At 38.0% G+C, this 24,446-nt stretch overlaps 1 protein-coding gene across 1 annotated transcript in view; it reads left to right on the plus strand.

Annotated features, from left to right (window-relative positions):
• The first annotated feature begins 3,025 nt into the window (after positions 1–3,025).
• Positions 3,026–24,446, plus strand: part of KCNH7 (potassium voltage-gated channel subfamily H member 7) — a 517,474-nt gene continuing 496,053 nt past the window's right edge. Inside the window, exons 1-2 of the mRNA XM_068967898.1 lie at positions 3,026–3,101; positions 4,751–4,981. Of these exons, the coding sequence (XP_068823999.1) occupies positions 3,026–3,101; positions 4,751–4,981 (307 nt within the window). The remainder of the gene's footprint in view (positions 3,102–4,750; positions 4,982–24,446) is intronic.

Genomic DNA, 24,446 nt, shown 5'->3' on the forward strand with positions numbered 1-24,446 from the left:
CCTTAGAACTAAATGGGGTTGGAAAAAAATGTGAAGCCCACAGTGATTGCTCATATGAACACAGACAATGAAACTTTAACCATCATATGTTTAATTATCCAGAATGAATGAACAGAGACCACACTAAAGTTTGTAGAGTAAGAAAGAATGCTCTGGGAAACAGAGAGTCAGGTTTTCTCTTGAAGAAGCCACTTTTCCACCTTAAAGGTAGAATTTCAAGAGTTTCCACACTTAGTAATCTGTGAAAGTTTGTATCAGACTCATCACTAGAGACATTGTTCACTGTTATCTTTTTCATGCCAATACATCTTGTCATATGACAGAAAAATGTGTTTAAACTGCATTTGGAAATGCCCATTTCCCTCTAAAGCAATATTCATTCACTGAATTTACATATAATTTGAAAAATATATTTACCACATAGCCTTGCTCTAACTTAATGTTATGTTACTATGCCTTTTTAGTGTACATGAAACTTTAACTGCAGTGCACACAATGTATGGTGTACTCATTTATTTCTGTAGCCCTTGATGCATTTTGGGAGGAATACATTTGAGCTTGGGTTTCACTAAGAAGCTAATTAGAAAAAGAAGGTGTTTTAGAAATGGGCAGCTAATAGCGTTCTGTGTTTCTGTGGACATTCAGTGAAGACAAGTAAGGTATTTGAATATATCAGGGACACTCGCTTGAGTTTGCAGTTCTGTTGTCTGTGGCTGAGTGTCGTCCAGAGTGCAGTTGCTAATGGCAGAGTCAGCGTCAGCACCATGGATAGCTCCCCACGTTTAGTACCTGGGAGAGGAACTCGTCGTTTCATAAGCTCTGCTGCAGCTAGCGATCAGATCTGCTTTTACTGAAAACCGGGAGAAAATAAAGCCATACATAGGAGGAGCGTGCCTATTTATATTCCGAGCGAGGGAACTTTACGGATTCAAGAAAGCTCAAGTTACCATAAGAGCCTAAGGGTTGTCACAGAGTGTTTTATGTTTTTTTTCTTTTTTAAGTAAAGCTAATTAACTGGAAAATGCAACATTCCCAGGCAAATGTCTCTGATTTATTTGTTACTTTGATATGAAAGATTGATAATTTTTTTTTTCTTGGCTCGTGTTTCCTAGAGCAGAAATGAAAAGTTCTGTTTGTTTCCTCTTTATTTATTGCAGTCCACACGATCACCCTCCTAATTTAACCCTCCTTCTCAGCCCTATGCAGTTCAATTCTCATTTTTTTTCCACTTCAGGCTTTAACGTTGGAACTGAAAAAAAAAAAAAGAACTCGAGTTATTCAAGGCACAGCAGAGCAGGCTGACGGACTGCAAGAACACCCAAAGCTCTATTACACAACTAGGTATTTTGATAGGACTTCATCATCAGTAGAAACAAGAGGTTTGTCAGTGTTCTAGTTCAGTAGTGGTGGCAAATTCCATTAAGAGAAAGGGGCGTGGAGAGGACTGACTGTTAGGTTAAAGGAAAGGGAAGGAAGCAAGAAAAAAATAGAAAAACAACTTAGAAAACACCAACCCCTGGCATGGCTTGTCACATGATTTCTCAAATCTCCAGGACTATTTGGACAGAAGTGTATGTATACCACGGGATTCCCGAGTTAGCAGGCTCTGAAAATCAGGAACACAGAGGACTAGTCTCTCCCCTGAACCCTTTCCTATCCTATACGAGATGATTTCTTAGACATGGTATAAGAGAGCAGAATGGTGTGCCTAGTGTGTTCAGGAGATGAGTGGCACGGGAGGTCACAACAAGGCTGGTAACTCTTAGCCCCACCCACCTTTTGTTCTTTCCCTCTCTTGCCCAGCCTCACCCATTTCAAACTCTTTCCTTGATTTGTACCAGCTGCTTGCACAGTCTTTGGCTTTCCCATCTTTCTCGCAACCTCTGAGAGACCTAATCAACCCCAAGTCTTGCAACTCCTCAGGGGCTCGAGCAGTGAAACTGAGCATGCTCAGCGGCGGAGCCAGCAGCCTCCAGTCTTTCGGAGGCGCGGCTCAGCGCGGGGTTGGGACAGGAGTGCCAATTCAGCGTAGGCTTCAGCGCCCACCTCCGCCGCCGAGCCCAGGGATCCGAGCTGCTCCCTGAGGCGAAAGCTGCACCTTTAAGTGGCTCATCCTCAGTCTTCAACCTCCTGAGCCACCAAAGCTTAGAGCCACCAAAGCTTCACCCAGGAACTGTTTTTTCCCACCTGTCTTTTCTTTATAGCTAAGAGTGTTTTAGCTACTGCGGCGTGAGGAGATCAGGAATGGGGCCCTGTGGCTGGTGGCCTCAGATATCACCTTCCCAGTATAGCTGTTTGTCACTGAGTTTTGCAGATTTCTTGGCTGGCTTCCGCTAAAGCACGCTTGAGTAATCCGAGCTGTGGCGGCGCCCAAGCTGCCGGGATAAAGGGAGCGTGTGTGTGTGTGTGTGTGTGTGTGTGTGTGTAGGGGGAGAGGGCGGGGATAGAAACGTCAACCATCACCCGCCCCCCCCCGCAACCCCCAGCCTCCTTTTCTTTCTCCCCTTCCTGCAAAAGCTGCACAAGTCTCTCATCCCAACCCCCTTCTTCCTCTACCTCCCACTCCCCCCAGCTCCCCGCCCCAGCTATCCTTACAGCTCTGGGCAACCGCCAGGTTAAGCCCATTTGCACTGGGAAATTGACGCTGTTTGGGAGAAGAGAAACAGATCGATTGCCCTTGTGACTCCCCGCCCCCCTCCCCATCCCCACCCCCTCCGCTCCCTCCTTCCTTCCCTCCTCCGCCACCTCCCCTCACCCCGCCTCCTTCCCTCTCCCCACCCCCAAACCCTCTCACCCGCGGCAGTCCGGTGCGAGGTCCCCTCCAGAAGGTGAGGGGAATGGATTGGACTCCGGTAGGGAAAGCGGGTGTCTAGAAGTGGTGCTAATGGGAAGAGATTTCTGGTTTCAAAAGAGGATGCTCTGCCACAAAGAGCGGCTCGCGCGCTGGCCTGGGCTCTAGCCGAGGAGAGATCCCGGGAGAACTCCAGAGCTCGCGGGGAGCGCTCCTCGGAAGACCGGGGTCAACATGCCTGTTCGCAGGGGGCACGTGGCACCACAAAACACATTTTTGGGGACCATCATACGGAAATTTGAAGGGCAAAGTAAGTTCATTTGTTGTCTTCTCTCTCCCTCGCTTTTCGCTTTGATAGTGCACTTGGCGTCTGCCGCTTCCAAGCTGAGGAGACTCGGGGCTCCGTCAAGTTCAGAGACTGTGAAACGGAGCCAGGAGGTTCAAATGGCAGCGCAAGTGTTCTCCCCGTGATATTAATTTTGATTTACATTTTAGATTATGGTCTCCATTATAGGAGGCAATTCGATCCTCCTCTCCCACTGCTCCATTATCTGCCTTGCTACTTCATGTCCTACTCTTCTACTATCTTAAAGGGAACGTGCTAGTGTAATGGGTTTATATTTCGTGGCTGTTTTATTGTAGACTTTTTGAAAGTCAGGAGCAGGGCAGAGCACACTATTGGAACGAGAGAACGTAAATGGTAGCAGCGATGTAAATGTCTATGCAAGCTGTATTTTACTTCGGTTAAATTGCAAGGCTGTGGTGTGACAGGGATGCTTGCTTGCTGCTAGTTTATAGAAGCTAAACTTTGCATTGAATCAATGCAAATCCCAAGCAGGAGAATTTGGGGAAAGCAGTGTCTGATCCATGTTGATTCCCAAGGCAAACAGTTCATTATTTTAAGAATATTTGTGTCCCTTTATTACCCCCTTAAATTTCCACTGAAAATTTAAAAATTAAACTGTAATAAGTAAATCCCACAAAGACTGAATGCAGAGAAATTTAGTATTCTCGTGTGTACTAATTATAGGGAATAAATTATTGCTATATAAATATATTGATTTTAGATCCTACACTAGTTAATTTATATCTGACGTTTCCTTTAAACTCCATTAACACACATTTAATTTTGCACATTGTGCAGTTATTTTGGTGCTGCATTTGGTGGCGGGAGGATATAGTACCTTGTGTTCAAAAGAAACTTGTATATCTTGCTTCATATTTTATTTGGGAATAGTAAATATAATCTATGATCAATATTAAGAAGCCCTTTATATTAAAGTCCCTACTACTACACAAAACTGTGAGGTCACCCAAAGTAAAAGTGAAAAGGTAGTTAACATGATATTTACTGTGTGTGTGTAAATATTTTTGTCTTCTGGGTAATATATATTATGAAAAGGTGAACTTTTGCATTATTGAACTGCTAATTAATGTGAAACAGTTTCATTGCTAATAGTTTCAGGATTTGTTATTTTTAACATGATGTGTGTCATATGCCTTAGAGAGCTAGAGAAAAGCCAAATCCAGGCATAATAACTACTTTAAGAAAGTTGTACTCTGCGGGCCAAGGTTGAAGTGAGGAACCTGACAGCTACAGGATGCTTCAGTGTTTGGGCTTTGAAAATATTTACCTTACAATTAAATAGCATTCTGGAAATATCAGTGTGCCAGCTGCTTGTCTGACTGCTCATTAGGACCAAAGAGAGTTATAGGGCTTGAGAACTAAACTATTTGGGAAATGATACTCTTCAAATTTGAAGAAAAGCTTGTTAGTACTTTTTGTTAAAACTACTCAGGGGACCATTCATTTTAGTTTTAGGGTGTCTGTGTCCAGGCAGTTAGTGATTTGGGAAGTACCTGCATTTCAGATTTCCTGTTATGCAACAAACTGTTTCACTGTTTATAAGAATCTTGAGGAAGCTTTGTAAATGATACCATACTCTCTTCTTATTACAGATAAAAAATTTATCATTGCAAATGCCAGAGTGCAGAACTGTGCCATCATCTACTGCAACGATGGGTTCTGTGAGATGACTGGTTTCTCCAGGCCAGATGTCATGCAAAAGCCGTGCACCTGTGACTTTCTCCATGGGCCCGAGACCAAGAGGCATGATGTTGCTCAAATTGCCCAGGCGTTGCTGGGGTCAGAGGAGAGGAAAGTGGAGGTCACCTACTACCACAAAAATGGTAAAGTTGATCTATTTAGGATTCCTTGTGTTTTATTCCATTGATGAAATTTTAACAGTTGATTACTGAAAGTTCATAGGCAAAGAAACCCCAAAGAGTCAGTTGAAGATACATGATTTGTTTATAGTGTTGCAGAAATCAAGGAATGTGGAGACTCTCCCCAGTGGATAGTAGGTACAATTTCTTTTTTGAATGAGTATTCTGTACTCTTCAAAAGTGCAGTAACTTAATGTCACTGAAGACAAAATGCCATAAATCAATCTCACTGTTCCCTAAGGGATAAAGGCTAGTAATTTACTGGTTGTGTTGATATGCATTTGGTTGGAGAGAAATACAGAGTTTTATTTCAACTAGGGACTTACAGGCAAAGCAAAGTCTTACAGAAAAATGCCTATCTGATTTTAAAACTTATAGTTACAGATATTTCTTGGCTCTTCAGCTTTATTTGATAGGCAACACCTTTTGGTTTTTTTTTTTGATGCTTTTTATGAAAGATTAAGGATGACATATAGGAACTTATAAAACTGGTCTAGTAAACCTATGTATATTCAAATAACAGTCTATTCATGTGTTCAAGATTTATTCTAAAATAAGAAATGGAGAAAAGGAACTATGATATGTAGAATTATTGGTATTCATTTTTACAGCTGCAGCAAAACTGGCACCTGAAACTTAAGGTCATACCTCCACTTCAAGGGCACTTCTCCTTTTAGGATTGCTTTGGGAGCATAAGTACATTAGACCTCTAATAGTTCTCCAAGAAGTACACATTTAGTGGGCATGCATTCTTTAAATATATTATATATATATATATATATATATATATATATATGAACTTATGTGTATAAGTATTCAGATATACCCATCTGAAGTATATACTTTCTCATGTATACACTTAATGATATCTGACAATTTGAAGCTTAAAGGCAAATAGATTAAAAATGAATGGTATAAGATTTGTTGATATTGCATTATCATTTTTTAAATTCTATTGTTAGAAATCAGTGAGGCAGAGGGTTATCTAATCAAATATTTAGGTAACTCTTAAAGTTTATAAATGAGTGATGTGTTATAATGACTCATCATTTGGTAAGATGCATTCTAACAGGGAAAAGGTTTAGCTCTTCCTCCTATTTTCTTATAATTAAATATTCCATGATAGAAACATACAATTATTAAACTACTAGATTATCCTTAACATCAATTTGAATGGGTATGAGTAACAAAGTATGACTGGAACAGGTCTGTATAACTTCGGATTAATCTGGAATGAAACCAGTTATATCATTATCAATCAAATAGAGTCTTTTAAAGTTCTCATTTCCCCACTACTTTTTAATCAGGAGGGTTGGCATGCTAGAAATAGCCCAGTTGCCCTGTTGTCTTGAAAGCATTTCTTGGACGAAAGCTCTCACTACCCAAATGCAGCTCATCTTCTTTGTGTGTGTATGTGATGCCAACAGTTTGGACTTTTGGAATAATTTGAATGTCTTGATATTTTGCCCTTATGAATATCTGTCATGATGTCCCCACTGTCTGTATTGTGGTTACTGTACAGTGTATTGGTCATAATATTTTCTGGTACATTTCAGAATTTTTGCAGCTTATAGAATTTAAGTATATAATTAATATGGACTATATAGTTCACTTAGATAACTATAATTTTCAAATTATATTTTCAGATAGAAAAGGTGTTACTTATTAAGCTGTAAGTAAATGGTAATGTTTTGAAGCCTAGTTTATTTTGTACAATGTGACTGTGTAAAATGGTCTCAAAACAATTTTTAAAAACATTTTAATGTGGAATCACAAACATGGATAGAAAAATGTCTACAGTGAAGATGCTGGTACATTGACTAAGGCAAATCTTTCTATCAGTGATTGCTTGGTTATAATGAATTAAAATCTTGTTTTAGACAAGGAGTCTTTATTTGGAAGCTTGTTTAGACATATAAATATCAACCTTTGTTGATAATTTTGGTTCTGTTGGCTTCATTTTCACATGTGACTCAGTCTACAAGGACTTGAATATCTTTAGAATCAATGACAAATGCTGCCTATTTTGCTTTTTTTTTGATTTGGGGAACATGAGGTGATGGGCCAACCTTTTTTTTTTTTTTCCCCCAAAGAAAAATATTAATTTGAATGACCTTTGTAAATTGAGAAGACACAGACAGACTTAATTTCTCTGAATGTAATCAACTTGTGTTTTTGCTACTAATACAACTGCCTTGAATAGAATCTTCTGAGTGTATTGGTTTTATTCACATGGCAACTAAAAAATCAGTTAGAGCTTGTGAAGTTCAAATGATTTGAGAGTCTCGTCTCTTAGAGACCTGCCAGCCAGCTCTACATTTATAAAAGCAGGGAAGGACAAGCACTAACGTTTTCATTGGTTTGTTTCCAAAAGTTTCCCTAAATCTTTATTATTGAGGTCATTTACTTGTGACAGGTTCTTGGTTTCTTAAGTGTACATGGCAAATGCCTCCTTTACTTATTCTTTGTTTAGCACTTCACTGGGATATGAATTGTGATGCAGTATGCACAATGAGCAAATTGAACAAAAAGTTGAGATATGCTGTTTTCCACTTTTTCCATTCACTCACATTGGAGTAGCAAAAATATGAGCATAGCCTTATTTCTGAAAGATTGTTTCCCACAGTGGCCCAGAGGCTCATAAGTAGTTTAAACTTTTGATCTGCGTGATGAGTTCACGATGATTAAGTGTATGTGAGCCACATGGTCACCATTGTGAAGCCGTGCTTCCTACCATACTCCTTCCAGCGATTTTCTTTTTTTAACCAGGTACAACTGGGCTTGCTGTTTACTAGAATATCAGTTTTTATAAACCTGGTTATTTGCAGTAGGAATATTTGACAGCCCTTCCTTTGAGGATTCTATTTTACAGCGTAAGTCATTATTGTATAAATCATTCTTGGCAGCTGTGAAATATTGCTTGAGGTGATAAAGCTGTAAATCTTTTGACATAAAACTCTAATTATACAAAACTATAATTATGCTGAAGCTTATATAAGGACAAGCATGTATTTTAATAGCATAATATGTGCATTTTAAAAATACCTTTTTAGCAAAAGTGATTGAGAAATAGCAAACACTTCAATTATTAACCCACTCGTAGTTTGGAGATGATGTTAGTGGTAAGGTAACAGAAGAACAATTTAGTTGGTCATCCTTTAAGTTATTGCTCATCTGGTTTGGGGTGTGTCGTGGAACAGAGCTGGCTGTTGAAGTGCTAAACCATTTCCATCAGAGCTACATATGTAATTTTTACCTTAAATTATCAAGCCACTCTAAACATTTGGAAAGATAAAATTTCTCCAAAAGAAGTAAAGGTCTTACCTCGGGAGAAGAACAGGACTTAAAATGCAGTATTTTTAGAGATTAGAGCATTTCTGTATTTTTGCCACTATACTTTCAGACATAGTGCAAAGCCAGTTTTTGTTGTTGTTGTTGTTGTTGTTAGCAAATCAGAAATGCCCCTTTCTTTGTATTGCTTCTAAAGGACTAAATGATGAGAAAGGGCTGAGGGAAGTCTTTTCCTGATGTACATGGGGACCAGATACAGACAGGGCGCTAGTCATGTTGTGAAAAGTGTGAAAGTTGCTCAGTCATGTGTGACTTTTTGTGACCCTATGGACTGTACCCGGCCAGGCTCCTCTACCCCTGAAATTCTCCAAGCAAGAATACTGTAGTGGGTAGCCATTTCCTTCTTCAGGGGATCTTCCTGACCCAGGGATCAAACTCCCATCTCCTGCGCTGCAGGCAAATTCTTTACTGTCTGAGCCACCAGGGAAGCCCAGTCATATCAAGTTCCAGAGGTATCATTTGATTCAAATCAACTCAAGAAAGGTTTTGGTTTGTTAACACTGAATCTACCATCTCTAAGAATTCTTTGAAAAGACCTTATGGAAAATGCTGTGTTGTTAGGAGTAAAACTGAAGACGCACACTGAGTGCCACCTCTCTCCAGGCACCTGAGAAATAGTAGGAGGAGATGCGAAGGATTATCCAACCTTATCTCTACTTTCCGGATGTTTTTATCATAGGGTGACTAAAGTTCATTTCTATCTTCTAAATCCCAAGATGTTTTCTTGAAATTATTTTTAAAGAAAAAATACTACATAGACTACGAAATAAAGAAGCTTTTATATTAATGAAGAAAAGAACTTAGGGTTAATTACCATTCGTTCTTTATTCCTAAAAGCTGAAATAAACTTATATATTTCCTCTTATTTTTTATTTGTGAATGATACAGACTTATTAAAGAAGCAATGAAGTTTAGTTAAAATTTTAATAGCTCAAAATAAATTTTATAATAGCTTTATAAAGTTATATTGCATGCCAATATTCAGATCTCTTGATTCCTGAATTGTGCAGTAGAGATAAAGATGGTTGTTTTGAGAGAAAAATTGAAGCATATTTTGTGTGTGTGTAATTCAAGCAACAAGAAAGTTTGCCAGGGAGCATCTTGCCTAGAATTTGTTTTGGTGTTCATTTAGATTTTCAGTTTGTACATTTTTCTGTTCTGTCCAATAGTATTTAGTAACAAGAGTAACATAAACTACATTTTCTTTTACATATCTAAATTTCATTGGGCTTGCCTAGTGGCCCAGATGGTAAAGAATCTGCCTGCAATGCAGAAGACCCAGGTTTAATCCCTGGCTTGGGAAGATCCCCTGGAGAAGGAAATGGCTACCCAGTCTAGTATTCTTGCTTAGGGAATTCTATAGATAGCTAAAGTCCTTGGGGTTGCAAAGAGTATATTTCATAGACTCTAGTAGAAGGAGACTCTAGTAGAAGGAGGAGTAGAAGGAGAAGGCGATGGCACCCCACTCCAGTTCTCTTGCCTGGAAAATCCCCGATGGATGGAGGAGCCTGGTAGGCTGCAGTCCATGGGGTCGCTAAGAGTCGGACATGACTGAGCGACTTCACTTTCACTTTTCACTTTCATGCATTGAGGAAGGAAATGGCAACCCGCTCCAGTGTTCTTGCCTGGAGAATCCCAGGGACAGGGGAGCTTGGTGGGCTACCATCTATGGGGTCGCACAGAGTCGGACACGACTGAAGTGACTTAGCAGTAGTTATTTTCTAGAATTTAGATTTGATCAGTTGTATTTGTTGATAAAATAAGATTTCTCAACACTCCTCCTCATAGTTTGAAAACTTTACTTCATTTTCCAAGTGAAAACAAAATATCCTAAAAATTTGGGTGTGCACTGTTCACCTCTAAGCAGGTTTGGTGCTGGAAAGAAGCTGAATTGTCTGCCAGCCTGAGAAATAACTGCTCAGTTACTTTTTCACCCCAAGGGGCTTGAGAACAGGGTCAGCTTAGGGCTGTAGGCATATGCTAGATTTAGTGGAAGGAACTAATTTCTCTGGCTTCTATTGGCTTCCAGTGTTGTTTTCATTTTTATTTTTTGGCTATAAATAGTCACTAAATCAATTACTAGCAGTCAGTGGCAGAGAGTCCTAGAATAATTGATTCATAGGGAAGTAGCGGTTTGGAGTATGAGATGTTAAGACATCAACATTCATTTGGCCATCTAATCTAGAAACCTCAGGGTCATTTTCTGTTGTTTCCTCTCTCTCTTCTCCCTAAACCAATTGTTCACTAATTCCTTTCACTATTTACGTTTGAAACATTTCCTAATGGCAACCCTACATTCCCATCAGTGCCAAGTGCCCTGTTGAAGCCCTCTTCATCCTTCTGGAGGAGAACGGACATTTCTCTTCCTTTGAAATTCACTCTCCACTATACCAGCAGAGAGCTATTTCTGAAATAAACAGTGATAATTATCAGAGTCAGGCATCCCTGTAAATGAATTTCATATACTAAATAAAGAATACAACAATCCTGTAAGATACATGCTCTTATTATCCTTAGGAGAACCCTACACCCCATAGAGATGAACTTAGCAAGTCACACTTAAGTGATGATGCCCAAGCTTTTAAAAACTTTTTCATATTTTCTGCTCAATGTACTCAGGTCATACTTTGGCTTTAAAAGCTATCTTATCTCCTTAAAACTCTCACAAATAAAGTTCTGGACTCTTTAATACTTGGTGCCTTCAGAGTTTAACTCACTTGGGTTTTTAAGTAGAGTGTGTTTAGAGAACTAGGTGGATTCCCAGTTCTGACAGTTACTAGGTAAACTCAATCAGGATTACCTTCTTGGTGCCTCAATATTCTTTTCTGTTGTCTATTTGAAAATAACATCTACTTTGTTAGGCTGATTGATTGTTTTATATAGAACAAAGTACATGGCATTATTCCTAATATGATTTCTTGCCCATAAACTGTGCTTGATAAGTATCAATTAATTGAATCTTGGCAACTTTGTTTTTCTTATAAATCTTATGTTCCCATAATACTTCACTGCTCAAGAGTTTCTCAAAGAAGCCATGCCCTTTCATGTCACCACAGCTTTGTTCACCCTTCAGAAGTCTTCCTTTATCTATAATAAACAAAGTCCCAGTGATTAGATTGTCTTTCCCTCAGCTTCTCACCCGGAAGAAACCATTATCATCTTTCCAAAGGCAGATCAAAACAAGTCTTCTGATGCCTCCACTGTTTATTCCTGAACCACAGCAACTCTCCCTTCTCTTAGTTCTCAACTCCAGTGTAGCACCCGGAGTGTACTACGTGTCATTATATGTTGTTGTTAATTTTGAGCTCATTCAAAGAAAATGCCAAGTCTTATTAATTTCTAAGTTCAGAATGTAGGGAAAACTGTCTGGTATGAACTATGTGCTCAGTTAGCATTCACACAAAGAATGAAGAGAGGATTAGAAATGCAACCATAAAATTGGGGAAACAAGAAACAGATCAACATCAGGATAGGTTGTGAAAAGTGTAATTAAACGGAAAGTGTGAGGTTTTGATTTTTCTTATCTTCTTAAGAATACTTCTAAAGTGTTAAGAACAATTTCCAACATTGTTATATTAATGGACCTGTTTCTTTGCTTCATAAGGTATTAAATAACCTTCATAGTCTGTAGCTATGCTGATAGCTAGAAAAATATTTAATAAAAATGATAAGCTATTGATCGGGAATTCTCAATAATTAGTAGTAATAATCAATAGTTACCCATGTCACTCACTCACCAGTAAATCAAAATGATGCTTACTGGTGTCTCCAATTATATCCGTATAGCAGCCAAAGTTCTTTTCTAACTTGAATTCATTGCTGTGTTTCACATAGTTCCCACAGGAACTTACAAGTTAGATAGTACTGGCATTTTATACCTAGTAGAACATCTCATTCCTCACTGTTTCCTTGAGAATTCTTAATTGACAGTGAAGCTTGATTTCAGGGTCAGTCAATAATGCATGTTAAATCTAAAATTATAAAATTAGCTTATAAAAATATAAGTAATAATTCTTAATTGTTACTATCAAATGAACGCATTCTCTCTTTACTCTGCTGTCTACATTTAGCAAAATTATAGAACCACAAAGAAGCAATAGAATCAGGCAGCAGTAAGACATTAATCACCATAGTGAAGAAATTTGTCCTATTACTGAACAATTAGGAAGGTCAAATTGCCACTTGTCACAGATGGGTTACAAGAAAACCGAGTACCAGCCTCCTATTGCCATGACTATTTCGTATCGTCCTCTTGCTTCTATAGTTTATGTAAAATATCTAATTGAAAAAAACCAAGGCACTCTTTCTGTGAACAGTTTAAATTAGGACAGAGGCAGACCCTGTGCCCTTTAGTCTGTTAAATGGACACGGGTGTGTACAAGCTCTCCTGTGTGTGGTTTCCACTGTTGGGTGGAGTGTCTCACGCTACTTTTCCCTTCTGTTTACTGCTTTACTCCTGTCTATGGTGGGTCTCTGTTGCTGCATGAGGGCTTTCTCTAGGTGCAAGAGTGAGGGCTGCTCTCTGCTTGTGCCCTGTGAGCTTCTCGTTGCATTGGCTTCTCTTGTTACAGAACATAGACTCCAGGTGCACAGGCTTCAGGAGCTGTAGCACGCAGGCTCAGTAGTTATGATTTGCTGGTTCTAGGGTATCTGGGTTTCAGTACTTGTGACACGTGGGCTCAGCAGTTGTGACTTGTGGGCTCCAGAGCACAAGCTCAGTAGTTGTGGCACATGGGCTTAGTTTCCCCATGACATGTGGGATCTTACCCAACCAGGGATCAGACCCCATGTCCCTTGCATTGTCAGGCAGATTCCTGTCCACTGCACCACCAAGGAAGTCCTACTTTTTACTTTTAAAAAAGGTAAAATAGCCTGGACTGGTGCTTGGTGAGCAAGAATTTGGAAGAAGTGAAAGAGGATTGGGGTGCATTTTGGCAGTTAGTTGCACTCAGTTTGTAAAATAACTTCAAACTAAACCACACTGGTGAGCCTGGCAAGGCTGCCCAGGCCACTCTGCTTTTGTTTACCTGATTTTTTCCTCCAGGATGAAGAGTCAGAAGACAGCAGGTGAAATCTCACCATTGCTGGTTTTATTGTCTCCTTTTTTTCTTTCTTTCCTGAGAATCATTAGGAGCATTTCTATTGTCATTCATTGTTTTGATAGGACATTAATTCTTATTTGTTGTTTGAAATATTGCTTTTGAGAAACACGTAATAACTGCATGGGTTCAGAACAACTTAAAATGACCTTCTGTCATTAAAAATCTCTTCTCATACTAACCTCTGTGTCCAAAATACCATTTGTGTTTCTTTTCCAAGAAATCTGTATTAATGACTCAAGATGGTGGGCATGATGACAAAAATTAAAGTATAAAATTGATGGTGGTTTCATAATCAATTTTTCAAGGATAAAATAAAGAATGAAATCTAGGAAAAAACTAAACAAGGTACTTATATGTTAAAAAAGAAAGGGAACACTATTTGTGTTAGAAAAGATCTCATATTGAAATCAGAGCCCTAAGTGTTTTGAATATATCCTTAGGGTATAATTGAGATCCCATTAATTCAATAAAATCAATAGTAGAGCCAAATAACATTATATGTTGTGTGAATAATTTTTAATCAGGTTCCCACTTATTTCTCTTAGCTAAATTACTTAAAATTTCTTCTGCTTTTGCTAAAAATTTCTGTGTACACCATCCATTTTCTTTAATCATGTTAATCAGTTGATGTTTAGCTGTACATTTATTTTAGGTCTTTTATACACACAGTTGTGCACTCTAGGTTTTAATTCTCCTGGTTGTAGTATATGAACTATAATCCTTCACCCAATATAGATCTTCTCCCAAAGGATTAATTGAGTTCCATTTCTTTGACTGACTATGTGAATTACTTTGTCTAATTTTCATGACAGCTCTGGGAGTAGATATCCCATGTTACAGATTAAAATAAAGTTAAGAGTAGAGAACTGATGATCATTGGGCAAAGTGGAGTTCAGATTTAAAATCTAGAATTTTCTATGCTTGCAAACTTTGCTGCCTCCAGATATTTTATACTTTTAAACTTTACCACATCCTATGTGTCCAAATTCTAGTTATTAATTATAGATTCTTACTGGTTGTATGAGGTGTGAATCTGATTAATTTTCACCAAAGGGTGAATGAATGAAGCAAACTTCATCCTGGGCAATTTGTATTTTAAATAGGACCGTCATTCAGCATGAATCTTTATCTGGCAGATAATTGGATTTCGGTAGGATGAGGATAGTTATTGTGTGCTTATAATCTTTGTAGTATTATTAATGGTGCTCCTTTTTTGCTCTTAAAAGTGTCTCTGCTTTGGACTGTCAATTTAGGTTTGGGGGACATTTGTACTGAAAGACCCCTCGGCTACTATGTGTCCAGTACTTATCCAGAAGTTCCAGAAGGAACTATGTGTGGTAGTGTGATTCAGGAGCAGAAGCCCTATTATGTTCATATCCTCTCTCCTTCCTACAAGGAAGGTTTTATATCTTGGCAAAATTATGTGATTTAAAGAAATTTACCAAAATTTTTAAGAGGGGAATCATAAATGTACTGGCATGCAGAGTCCTTGTTTTATTTAAAACATCTCCAGTTTTTTTCATCTTGGGCCAAACGTCAGACTCAGTTCTGCTACACACCTTACTGTCTTGTGCCTCCCAGCTCCTCCCAAAGGTTGCCATCCTCTCCTTTACATGATCTCTAAATTTCTCAGCCAACCTTGTCTTAACATTTTTTCCCATTGTCTCTACAAGAACACCTATGAAATTACCTTGTAATAATTTATTTCTGTGTCTCTCTTCCACTCAGAGTCAAACTGTCTGAAAGGACTTATCAATGCACTTATTTTAAAAAGGGAAAGAAATGGAAGGAGAACAAAAAAATAAATTTAAGGAACCAAGAAATATACTTGTTTGCTGATGAAAATGTCAGATAGCACATTCTAGAGAAGTCTCTCTCATTCAACAACCTGTTTCTAAATATGAGAGATGTAAAAATTACCAACATATGTTGTTTATTAGTTGAGTAGCTTAATTTTCTGCCATATAGCTTATATTTTATGAAGCAATTTGTTTTAATACCTGTAGCTCTAAAGGATATGACAACTACTCAGCCTTCTTTGGTTCACCTAGAAGGAGAGAGGTGGTCAGGACAGTCCAGATAAATCCTTAATACCTGCACAGTCAGTTGATTCTGGTGGGGGCAAACACAGGTTAGTAAAAGGGAGAATATGTCTACATATGCTTATAATAATAAATGCAAGTTTGTAAGCCATCCTAGCTCTCCATGCATCTTGTTAGTTGAATATACATGATAAAATATTTATAAAAGCTTCAGTTCAGCTCAGTTCAGTCACTCAGTCATGTCTGACTCTTTGCAAACACATGGACTGCAGCACACCAGGCTTCCCTGTCCATCACCAACTCCCGAAGCCTACTCAAACTCATGTCCATTAAGTCGGTGATGCCATCCAACCATCTCTTCCTCTTTTGTCCCCTTCTCTTCCCGCCTTCAATCTTTCCCAGCATCAGAGTTTTTTTTTTTTTTTTTTCCAGTGAGTTGGTTCTTCGCATCAGGTGGCCAAAGTATTGGAGTTTCAGCTTCAGCATCAGTCCTTCCAATCAGTCCTGAATATTCAGGACTGATTTCCTTTAGGATTGACTGGTTGGATCTGTTTGCAGTCCAAGGAACTCTCAAGAGTCTTCTCCAGCACCACAGTTCAAATCAATTCTTCGGTGCTCAACTTTCTTTATAATTAACTCTAACATCCATACATGACTACTGGAAAAACCATTGCTTTTACTAGATGGACCTTTGTTAACAAAGTAATGTATCTGCTCTTTAATAAGTTGTCTAGGTTGGTCATAGCTTTTCTTCTAAGGAGCAAAGCATCTTAATTTCATGGCTGCAGTCACCATCTGCAGTGATTTTGGAGCCCCCCAAAATAAAATCTGTCACTGTTTCCGTTGTTTCCCCATCTATTTGCCATGAAGTGATGGGACCAGATGCCACGATCTTAGTTTTCTGAATGTTGAGTTTTAAGCCAACTTTTTCACTGTCCTCTTTCACTTTCATCAAGAGGCTCTTTAGTTCTTCGCTTTCTGCCATAAGGGTCATGGTATCTGCATATCTGAGGTTATTGATATTTCTCTCAGCAATCTTGCAGTTATTCTGATGTCTTTTTCTGCTATCTTTCTTCACACACTGAAAACAGCCTGGTACTTACATGTGTCTCCAAACACATTTAATTCTTTTACCCAAACTCTGAGTCATGGATTGAGATTGTAAGGTCTGTATGGTATCAGCAGACACTTCATCAGTCATATCCTGACACAGGATTTCAGTCGGCAAGGCTTTCATGTCTCTAAATCTCTCAAAGTGGATTAATTCCACTGTCAAAAAAAAAGAAGAGAAGAGAACAAATAGAATAAAAGACATAATCTCGAACCTCAGAGATAGCCATTGTTGAAATGATGGCATGCGTACGGTCCATAATTTTCTATACAAATAATGTGCATGCACACATGCACTTACGTATGTGCACACCCATTTTTTACACACTCAGAATAGCACTATATATACCAAACTCTATCCTGTTTCCCTCACTGAAAAATTTATCCTGAACAGGTATGTGTCTTAATGATTGTATAATATGTATTACATGGCAAGTCTATAAATTATTTTAATAGTCACAAAATGTTACCTTGAAGGAAGTAACATATTACCAATAATATCTTATTATTGATCACTAACACTTGCAATTCTTCACAATTATAAAAACATACTAATTTTTCCTTACTGTGTATGTCTAGAAATATAATTGCTGAGCAAAATGATAAGTGTACCTTAAAAACCTTTGGTGCATGTGTGCATGCATGCTCAGCCACTTCAGTCATATCAGACTCTTTGTGACCCCATGGACTATATACCCCACTAGGATTCTCTGTTCATGGAATTTTCCAAAACTTTGGTTCCTCTTGTCAAATTATATTCCATTTATTAATGGAATAAATATTTCCTATGTATAATAAAACTTGGTATTCATTTTAATTTTTGTTGACTCATTAAATAGTATATTACTGTCTGATCACTGAATTTACTCCAAAATCTCTGTCAGACAATGTACAGAAAATATTTAGAGCTGTTGCTGCTGCTGCTAAGTCACTTCAGTCGTGTCCGACTCTGTGCGACTCCACAGATGGCAGCCCACCAGGCTCCCCCGTCCCTGGGATTCTCCAGGCAAGAATACTGGAGTGGGTTGCCATTTCTAACAGTGCTCAATATTGCCGAGCCTATGGAGCTATATAGCCTGGATGAAGTAGGAGCTGGAATCAAGATTGCCAGGAAAAATATCAATAACGTAAGATATGCAGATATGACACCACACTTATGGCAGAAAGCAAAGAAGAGCTAAAGAGCCTCTTGATGAAAGTGAAAGAAGAGAATGATAAAGTTGGCTTAAAACTCAACATTCAGAAAACTAAGATCATGGCATCTGGTTCCATCACTTCATGGCAGATAGATGGGGAAACAATGGAAACAGTGAGAGACTTTATTTTGAGGGGCTCTAAAATCACTGCAGATGGTGACTTGCAGCCATGAAATTGAGAGGTGCTTGCTCCTTAGAAGAAAAGCTATGACCAACCTAGACAGCATATTAAAAAGCAGAGACTTGACTTTGCCAACAAAGGTCCGTCTAGTCAAAGCTGTGGTTTTTCCAGTAGTCATGTATGGATGTGAGAGTTGGACTATAAAGAATGCTGAGTGCTGAAGAATTGATGCTTTTGAACTGTGGTGTTGGAGAAGAGTCTTGAGAGTCCCTTGGACAGGAAGGAGATCCAACCAGTCCATCCTACAAGAAATCAGTTCTGCATATTCACTGGAAGGACTGATGCTGAAGCTGAAACTCCAATACTTTGGCCACCCGATGCAAAGAACTGACTCATTTGAAAAGACTCTGATGCTGGGAAAGATTAAGGGCAGGTGGAGAAGGGGACGACAGAGGATGAAATGGTTGGATGGCATCACCGACTCAGTGGACATGAGTTTGAGCAAGCGCCAGAGTTGGTGATGGACAGGGAAGCCTGGCGTGCTGTGCTGCAGTCCATGGGGTCGCAGAGTTGGGCACGACTGAGGGCCCTGAACTGAGCTGATGGAGCTGTAGGACTGCCCAGTGTAAATGCCCCTTCCTACACCAGGTTCTCTCTCCAAAAACTCCTTTTCACGTTCACATTCTCATTTCAGTGATTTTCTGGCAGTTTTCCAAGCCTCAAATTCACAAACTCATCCCAATTATTGACTGTTTAGCAGCATTCCTTGAAGTTTTTTTTTTCTTTCTGTTTACGAGTTTGATTTTGTTATTTTCAGTATTGCTTATTGTCTGTGTAAACTCTGATGAAAGCCTTGATTAGTGAAAAGTTTTTATTCAGTAGTTTGCATATGAATATATAGTCATATATGTAAATACATCTCAAATTTTATAGCTTTGTTTAGGTTCAAGTGATAGGCGTGAAAAGTAATAAATTCGTAATAAACTTCCAGCAAGGATTCCATGTAAGAGAAATGTTGTTGTTCAGTCACTCAGTCGTGTCCAGCTCTTTGCGACCCTATGGGTTACAACAAGCCAGGCTTTCCTGTCCTTCACTATTTCCCAGAGTTTGCTCAAACTCATGTCCATTGAGTCAATGATGCCATTCAACCAAAATGTACTTATAACTATAAATGATATCAATTACTCAAAATTACACAATATTATGTGAGGAAATATACAAGCAACAGAAACTCAACATAGTATTAAATAGACTGCTAACTTTATCCCAATATAATACTATTGAAATGACTGCAGAGAAAGATCATTCTCTTCCTAGGCTGCCTTACTTAATCAGGACAAGCAGAGCTCGGGTAATCTGATCTTTCTAGCTGTGACTCAATTCTCAGGTTTTCCCTCCAGGTGTTCTTTATAATGAATGTCACTTAACTAAGACTCTGTAGGATTTATGGATTCCCAAATTGCTATTCTCAGAATTTGCTCCCTGAATGAAGGAAGGACTACACAAAAATTCCACTAATGATGCATAGTTTCAACTGTCTTATTCATTGGCGTCTGTTTAGTTCTCACTCTAAAATTGCAGGGCTTGTTTCTTTGCACAGTTCATGTTTCTAGAGTTGAGCAGAAGGTGTCCTACTAAAATTTCATACCCCTCAAAGTTCATTATTTTAAATAAGGTCAGAACAATGTGAGTGCAGTGTGAGTTACATAGCATTTGTTTTAAATATTGGCTCCTTTGAGAATGCCAATAATTTAAATGATGAACTTCCCTCTGGAGCATAACTCATTTAAAAGAATTCTGTTAGTTAGTACTTTTTGTTGTTAATCTAATTTTTTATGAAAATATGAGGAATGGTGAATGTGTTTTCTAAATCTTTACCAAGTAAGAATTTTACACTACTCTTGAGTTTTTTTCACTAATAGAAAATAAAACGAAATGTTTGAACTACAGCTCAGCTACAGAAATGAAAATTAACCTCAACTGTAAACAAATAGGCAAGAGAAGCTTCATAAATACTTCATATATGACATGTGAAACATAATGAGTAACATTTTAAATTTTTTTCAGAAGAGAGTGCTTAGAGATTTTAGCTACAATATCTGAGGTTATAGAATTAAAATATTAAAATATAAAAAATGAGGATGAAACTGACCTTTTAATTATTTTAGGTGCATGTTAGAATCCTGAGAAAAAACAAACAAGAAATTCCAGGCATTATCTTTTCATTCTAGAAGAAGTAATCATGCTAATTCTGTTAAAGAGTTCAACAAACATGCACTAAAAAAACCCAGAAAACTTATTCTAAAGAAATGAATTATAACCAGGCAGGGCCTTCTTGCTACCAACTCCATTGTTCCAGAATTAGAATAACCACCCCTCTTCTCTCCACACACCCATTTTAATCATAACTCAAGTAAAAATCAGATCTTGAAATTTTTTCTTTTATTGCTTTTAGTTTATTTACATTTGTGTACTCTGGTATCTTGCTAATGAGTTCAAAGTCTAGGCTTCCAAAATTATCTATATTGGCATACGTGTTATTCTGTAACTGGGATGAATTAAGTAGTAGACTGTGGTATGAGCACTTTAATTGATATTAATAACTTTCATTTATTGGGTACTTACCATGTGCCACTAATCTTGTGAAATCTCATTTTTTCCCCAATCCTCAGGACATCTTATGAAGTAGGTATTTGATTATTCCCATTTTATAGATTGAAAAGATGAAGTCAGTAAGTTTTCCCAAGGCTACCCAAGTGAAACATAACAAAGCTGTGATTTAGGTGTAGCTTGTCTTATTTCGGAGCCTCTGCCCTCAGAACTCTACTGCACCACCTCAGGCCCCCTCCTGTCCATATAAGTTCTCTAAAACACACAGTGCACACAAATTTGACATTAGAGTTAAGTGCCATCTTAATAGAAAAATGTAAATTGTTTCTGTATTTTAGACACTTAAATGTTTTAAATTTTGAGGCTCCTAATTTTCTCTCAAATGCAATTAAGTAAACATGTATTTCTGGTGTTTCTGAAATACTTTAAATTCACCTCTGTTTCCCCCATGCCTGAAGTAGTTGCTCAACAAATAATTTCTTTAAATAAATACATAAATGAATTAAATCTGAAGCAAACCTCTTAACCATTTGATCTGTCTGTTACTTCTTCAATAATGTGTAAGTTGTCTTTTGCCTGTTTGAAAGGGATGATAAAGAAGGAGCATACCACTCAGATATTCCTTCAAGAGAAACACTGGCATCTTGAACAGACATTTTCATACCTACATGTTCGTCATAACGGTATTTACAGTAGCCAACAGGTAGACTCAACCTTAGAGTCCATCAAGAGATGAATGAAAAAGCGTGATGTATACCTATAAGCGAATACTGTTCAGCCTGAGAAAAAGAATGAAATTCTGACACATGCTACAACGTAGATGAACCTTAAGGACAGTTTCTTAGTGAAATAATTCAGTTATGTGGTGTCGACTATAGTTACACTCTTAACAATGGAAACTAGAATGTTGATTGCCAGAGTACGGTTTGGTTCAGTTCAGTTCATTTCAGTCGCTCAGTTGTGTCCGACTCTTTGCAACCCCATGAACCACAGCACGCCAGGCCTCCCTGTCCATCACCAACTCCGGGAGTTCACTCAGATTCACGTCCATCGAGTCAGTGATGCCATCCAGCCATCTCATCCTCTGTCGTCCCCTTCTCCTCCTGCCCCCAATCCCTCCCAGCATCAAAGTCTTCTCCAATGAGTCAACTCTTTGCATGAGGTAGCCAAAGTACTGGAGTTTCAGCTTTAGCATCATTCCCTCCAAAGAACACCCAGGACTGATCTTCAGAATGGACTGGTTGGATCTCCTTGCAGTCCAAGGGACTCTCAAGAGTCTTCTCCAACATCACAGTTTAAAAGCATCAATTCTTCGGCACTCTGCCTTCTTCACAGTTCAATTCTCACATCCATACATGACCACAGGAAAAACCATAGCCTTAACTAGATGGACCTTATTTGGTAAAGTAATGTCTCTGCTTTTGAATATACTATCTAGGTTGGTCATAACTTTTCTTCCAAGGAGTAAGCGTCTTTTAATTTCATGGCTGCAATCACCATCTGCAGTGATTTTGGAGCCCCCCCAAAAGAAAGTCTGACACTGTTTCCACTGTTTCCCCATCTATTTTCCATGAAGTGATGGGACCGGATGCCATGATCTTCGTTTTCTGAATGTTGAGCTTGAAGCCAACTTTTTCGCTCTCCTCTTTCACTTTCATCAAGAAGCTTTTTAGTTCCTCTTCACTTTCTGCCATAAGGGTGGTGTCATCTGCATATCTGAGGTTATTGATATTTCTCCCGGCAATCTTGATTCTAGCTTGTGCTTCTTCCAGCCGAGCGTTTCTCATAATGTACTCTGCATAGTAGGAGGGGGCAAAGTGGAGTTGTTTGAGGTATCAACTTTCTGTTGTACAAGATAAAAAAAGTTCCAAAGATTGTTGTGCAACAGTGTGCACATAATGAACATTACTGTACACTTAAAAATGGTTAAAATGGTAAAACAAAAGCACAGAAAAAAAGAAACCTAGCATAGTGGCTAAGGTCATGGACTCCGTAGTCAGGTGACTGGGTCTAAATCCTGAAATATTTATCGTGTGATCTGCAAGTTACTTAGTTGCCCTGTCCTCAGCTTCATCATCAATGAAATGGGAACCATGATAATAATAGGACCTATCCTGCAGGGATTTATGAAGACTAAATTTGTCCATATTTGTAACAGCACTTACAGAAGCTCCTGGTACCCAGTAAGTGCAATGTAAGTGTTAACAAATAAAATTATATTAACATTTGAAAAAAAATGTGAAAAAGAGATTGGGTTAAAAATACTTGTATAGTTGATAGGCTTACTGACTGTTATGCTCAAAAGGAAATTTGGAGCCGCATGTGTGACTGAGTAAAAAATGTGAATGAAATTTTGACGTCAGTAGGTAAAAGAAGATATCAAATGTATTTCTTGAAAATTTAAAATGTGAAATTCCCGGGACGTTATTCTGGAGATTATGGCCTTAATCACATTCTGTATAATTTATTTTTATACCTATTTTGAAATGCTGAAGCATTTTGTTTTAGGTATAGTTGCCCTGAAAATGTCAGCAGTCTGGGTAATTTTTTACAATTTTTCTCTGCACAGCTATCTTTCAGCTACACTGCACCAGTTCCAGAATAGTATTCCAGAAACCAGTGCATTTTGAAAGCAATAGTTCCTCAAGTCACACTGAAGTGTTAGCTCAGTTTACCTTTCCTCCTCCCTACGTTTAGTGGAAATCAAGATAAATCTTATTTAAGACGAATATGTGGAATTAATTGAAACCTACTGATTTGGAGAAAATATGTAACTATAAATACCCAAATACTGACACCATAGTTAAGGTGACCGTATCATTTATAATCCAAAGCAAGATTATTTTTAATGTAAAAGGGCAAGTTATTAATAATTATAACAGGAGGACAGGAGAAATCCAGGACTGTCCAGACAAATTAAATGAATGAGTACTCTGAATAAAACCTATATCTGTCACTGTGTATCAGGGTTTTCAAAACGTAATCCATTCTATAGTACATATTTTTCAAGAGCAGTTTTTAGATTCCTGAGAATGATGAGCTTAAAAATGTAGCCATTCATTCTTGTGATGCCTAAAATGCTTACTGTGTAGACAAAGGCAGTATCTTGCAATCTGGAGAAATGAGTCAGAATTCCTCTAAAGAATATATTGCACCTGCTGACCTCTTTGAAACAAGACTACAAATGAATCTTTCTATAAATACCATGTTAAAGGCTCTCAGCAAAGGAATTAACCTTAACCACTTTGTGGACCATGGTGAGTCATGAGAGCAGAATGGACAAAAGGCAAAGAGACTGAGTTCCTTGTTGAATGCCACCAGTTCTTTAAAGGATATCTTTGACTTTCAAAGATCTTATAAGGGATACTTATCTCTGAATCTGTTTTTTAAACCATGGGTGTGCACAGGATGAGTGCACAGCCATCTCTTTTCTATCTTCTCTGTTAGGCTTTAGTCATATGTATTTATCTGTTTGTAATCCTGTGATACAGTTAGCCTTGCTTTGTGTGTAAAATTAATTGTCTAAAAAATTAAGAAGGAAGGACAACTCCAGAACAGTTGGCACAAATAGCATTAAGCATAAAGTTATCAACATTCTAATGAAAACAATTTAAAAAGTAGTTAGTTAATTTATTCATATTTTGACTATAAGTTCAGAAGTGAACTTATTAGTTCTCATGAATTCAAAAGGAAATTGATCTCCAAATTTGAGGAGAAAGTGCAAGAATCAGAAAATCAAAATTAAGGAGTAAGAATTATTTTTCCAGAAGAAAGTTAGATGAAAGTGGTACAGCTGGTATTCTCATATTGTTTGTGTTTTCCCAGATCCAGCACAAACATAAAGGAAATCATCTTTGTCTGTGAAAATTGAGTTTGTAAGTAAATTTAGCTTTTGCA

The sequence above is a fragment of the Capricornis sumatraensis genome, chromosome 3 (assembly GCF_032405125.1).
Source record: "Capricornis sumatraensis isolate serow.1 chromosome 3, serow.2, whole genome shotgun sequence".
NCBI lineage: Eukaryota > Metazoa > Chordata > Mammalia > Artiodactyla > Bovidae > Capricornis > Capricornis sumatraensis.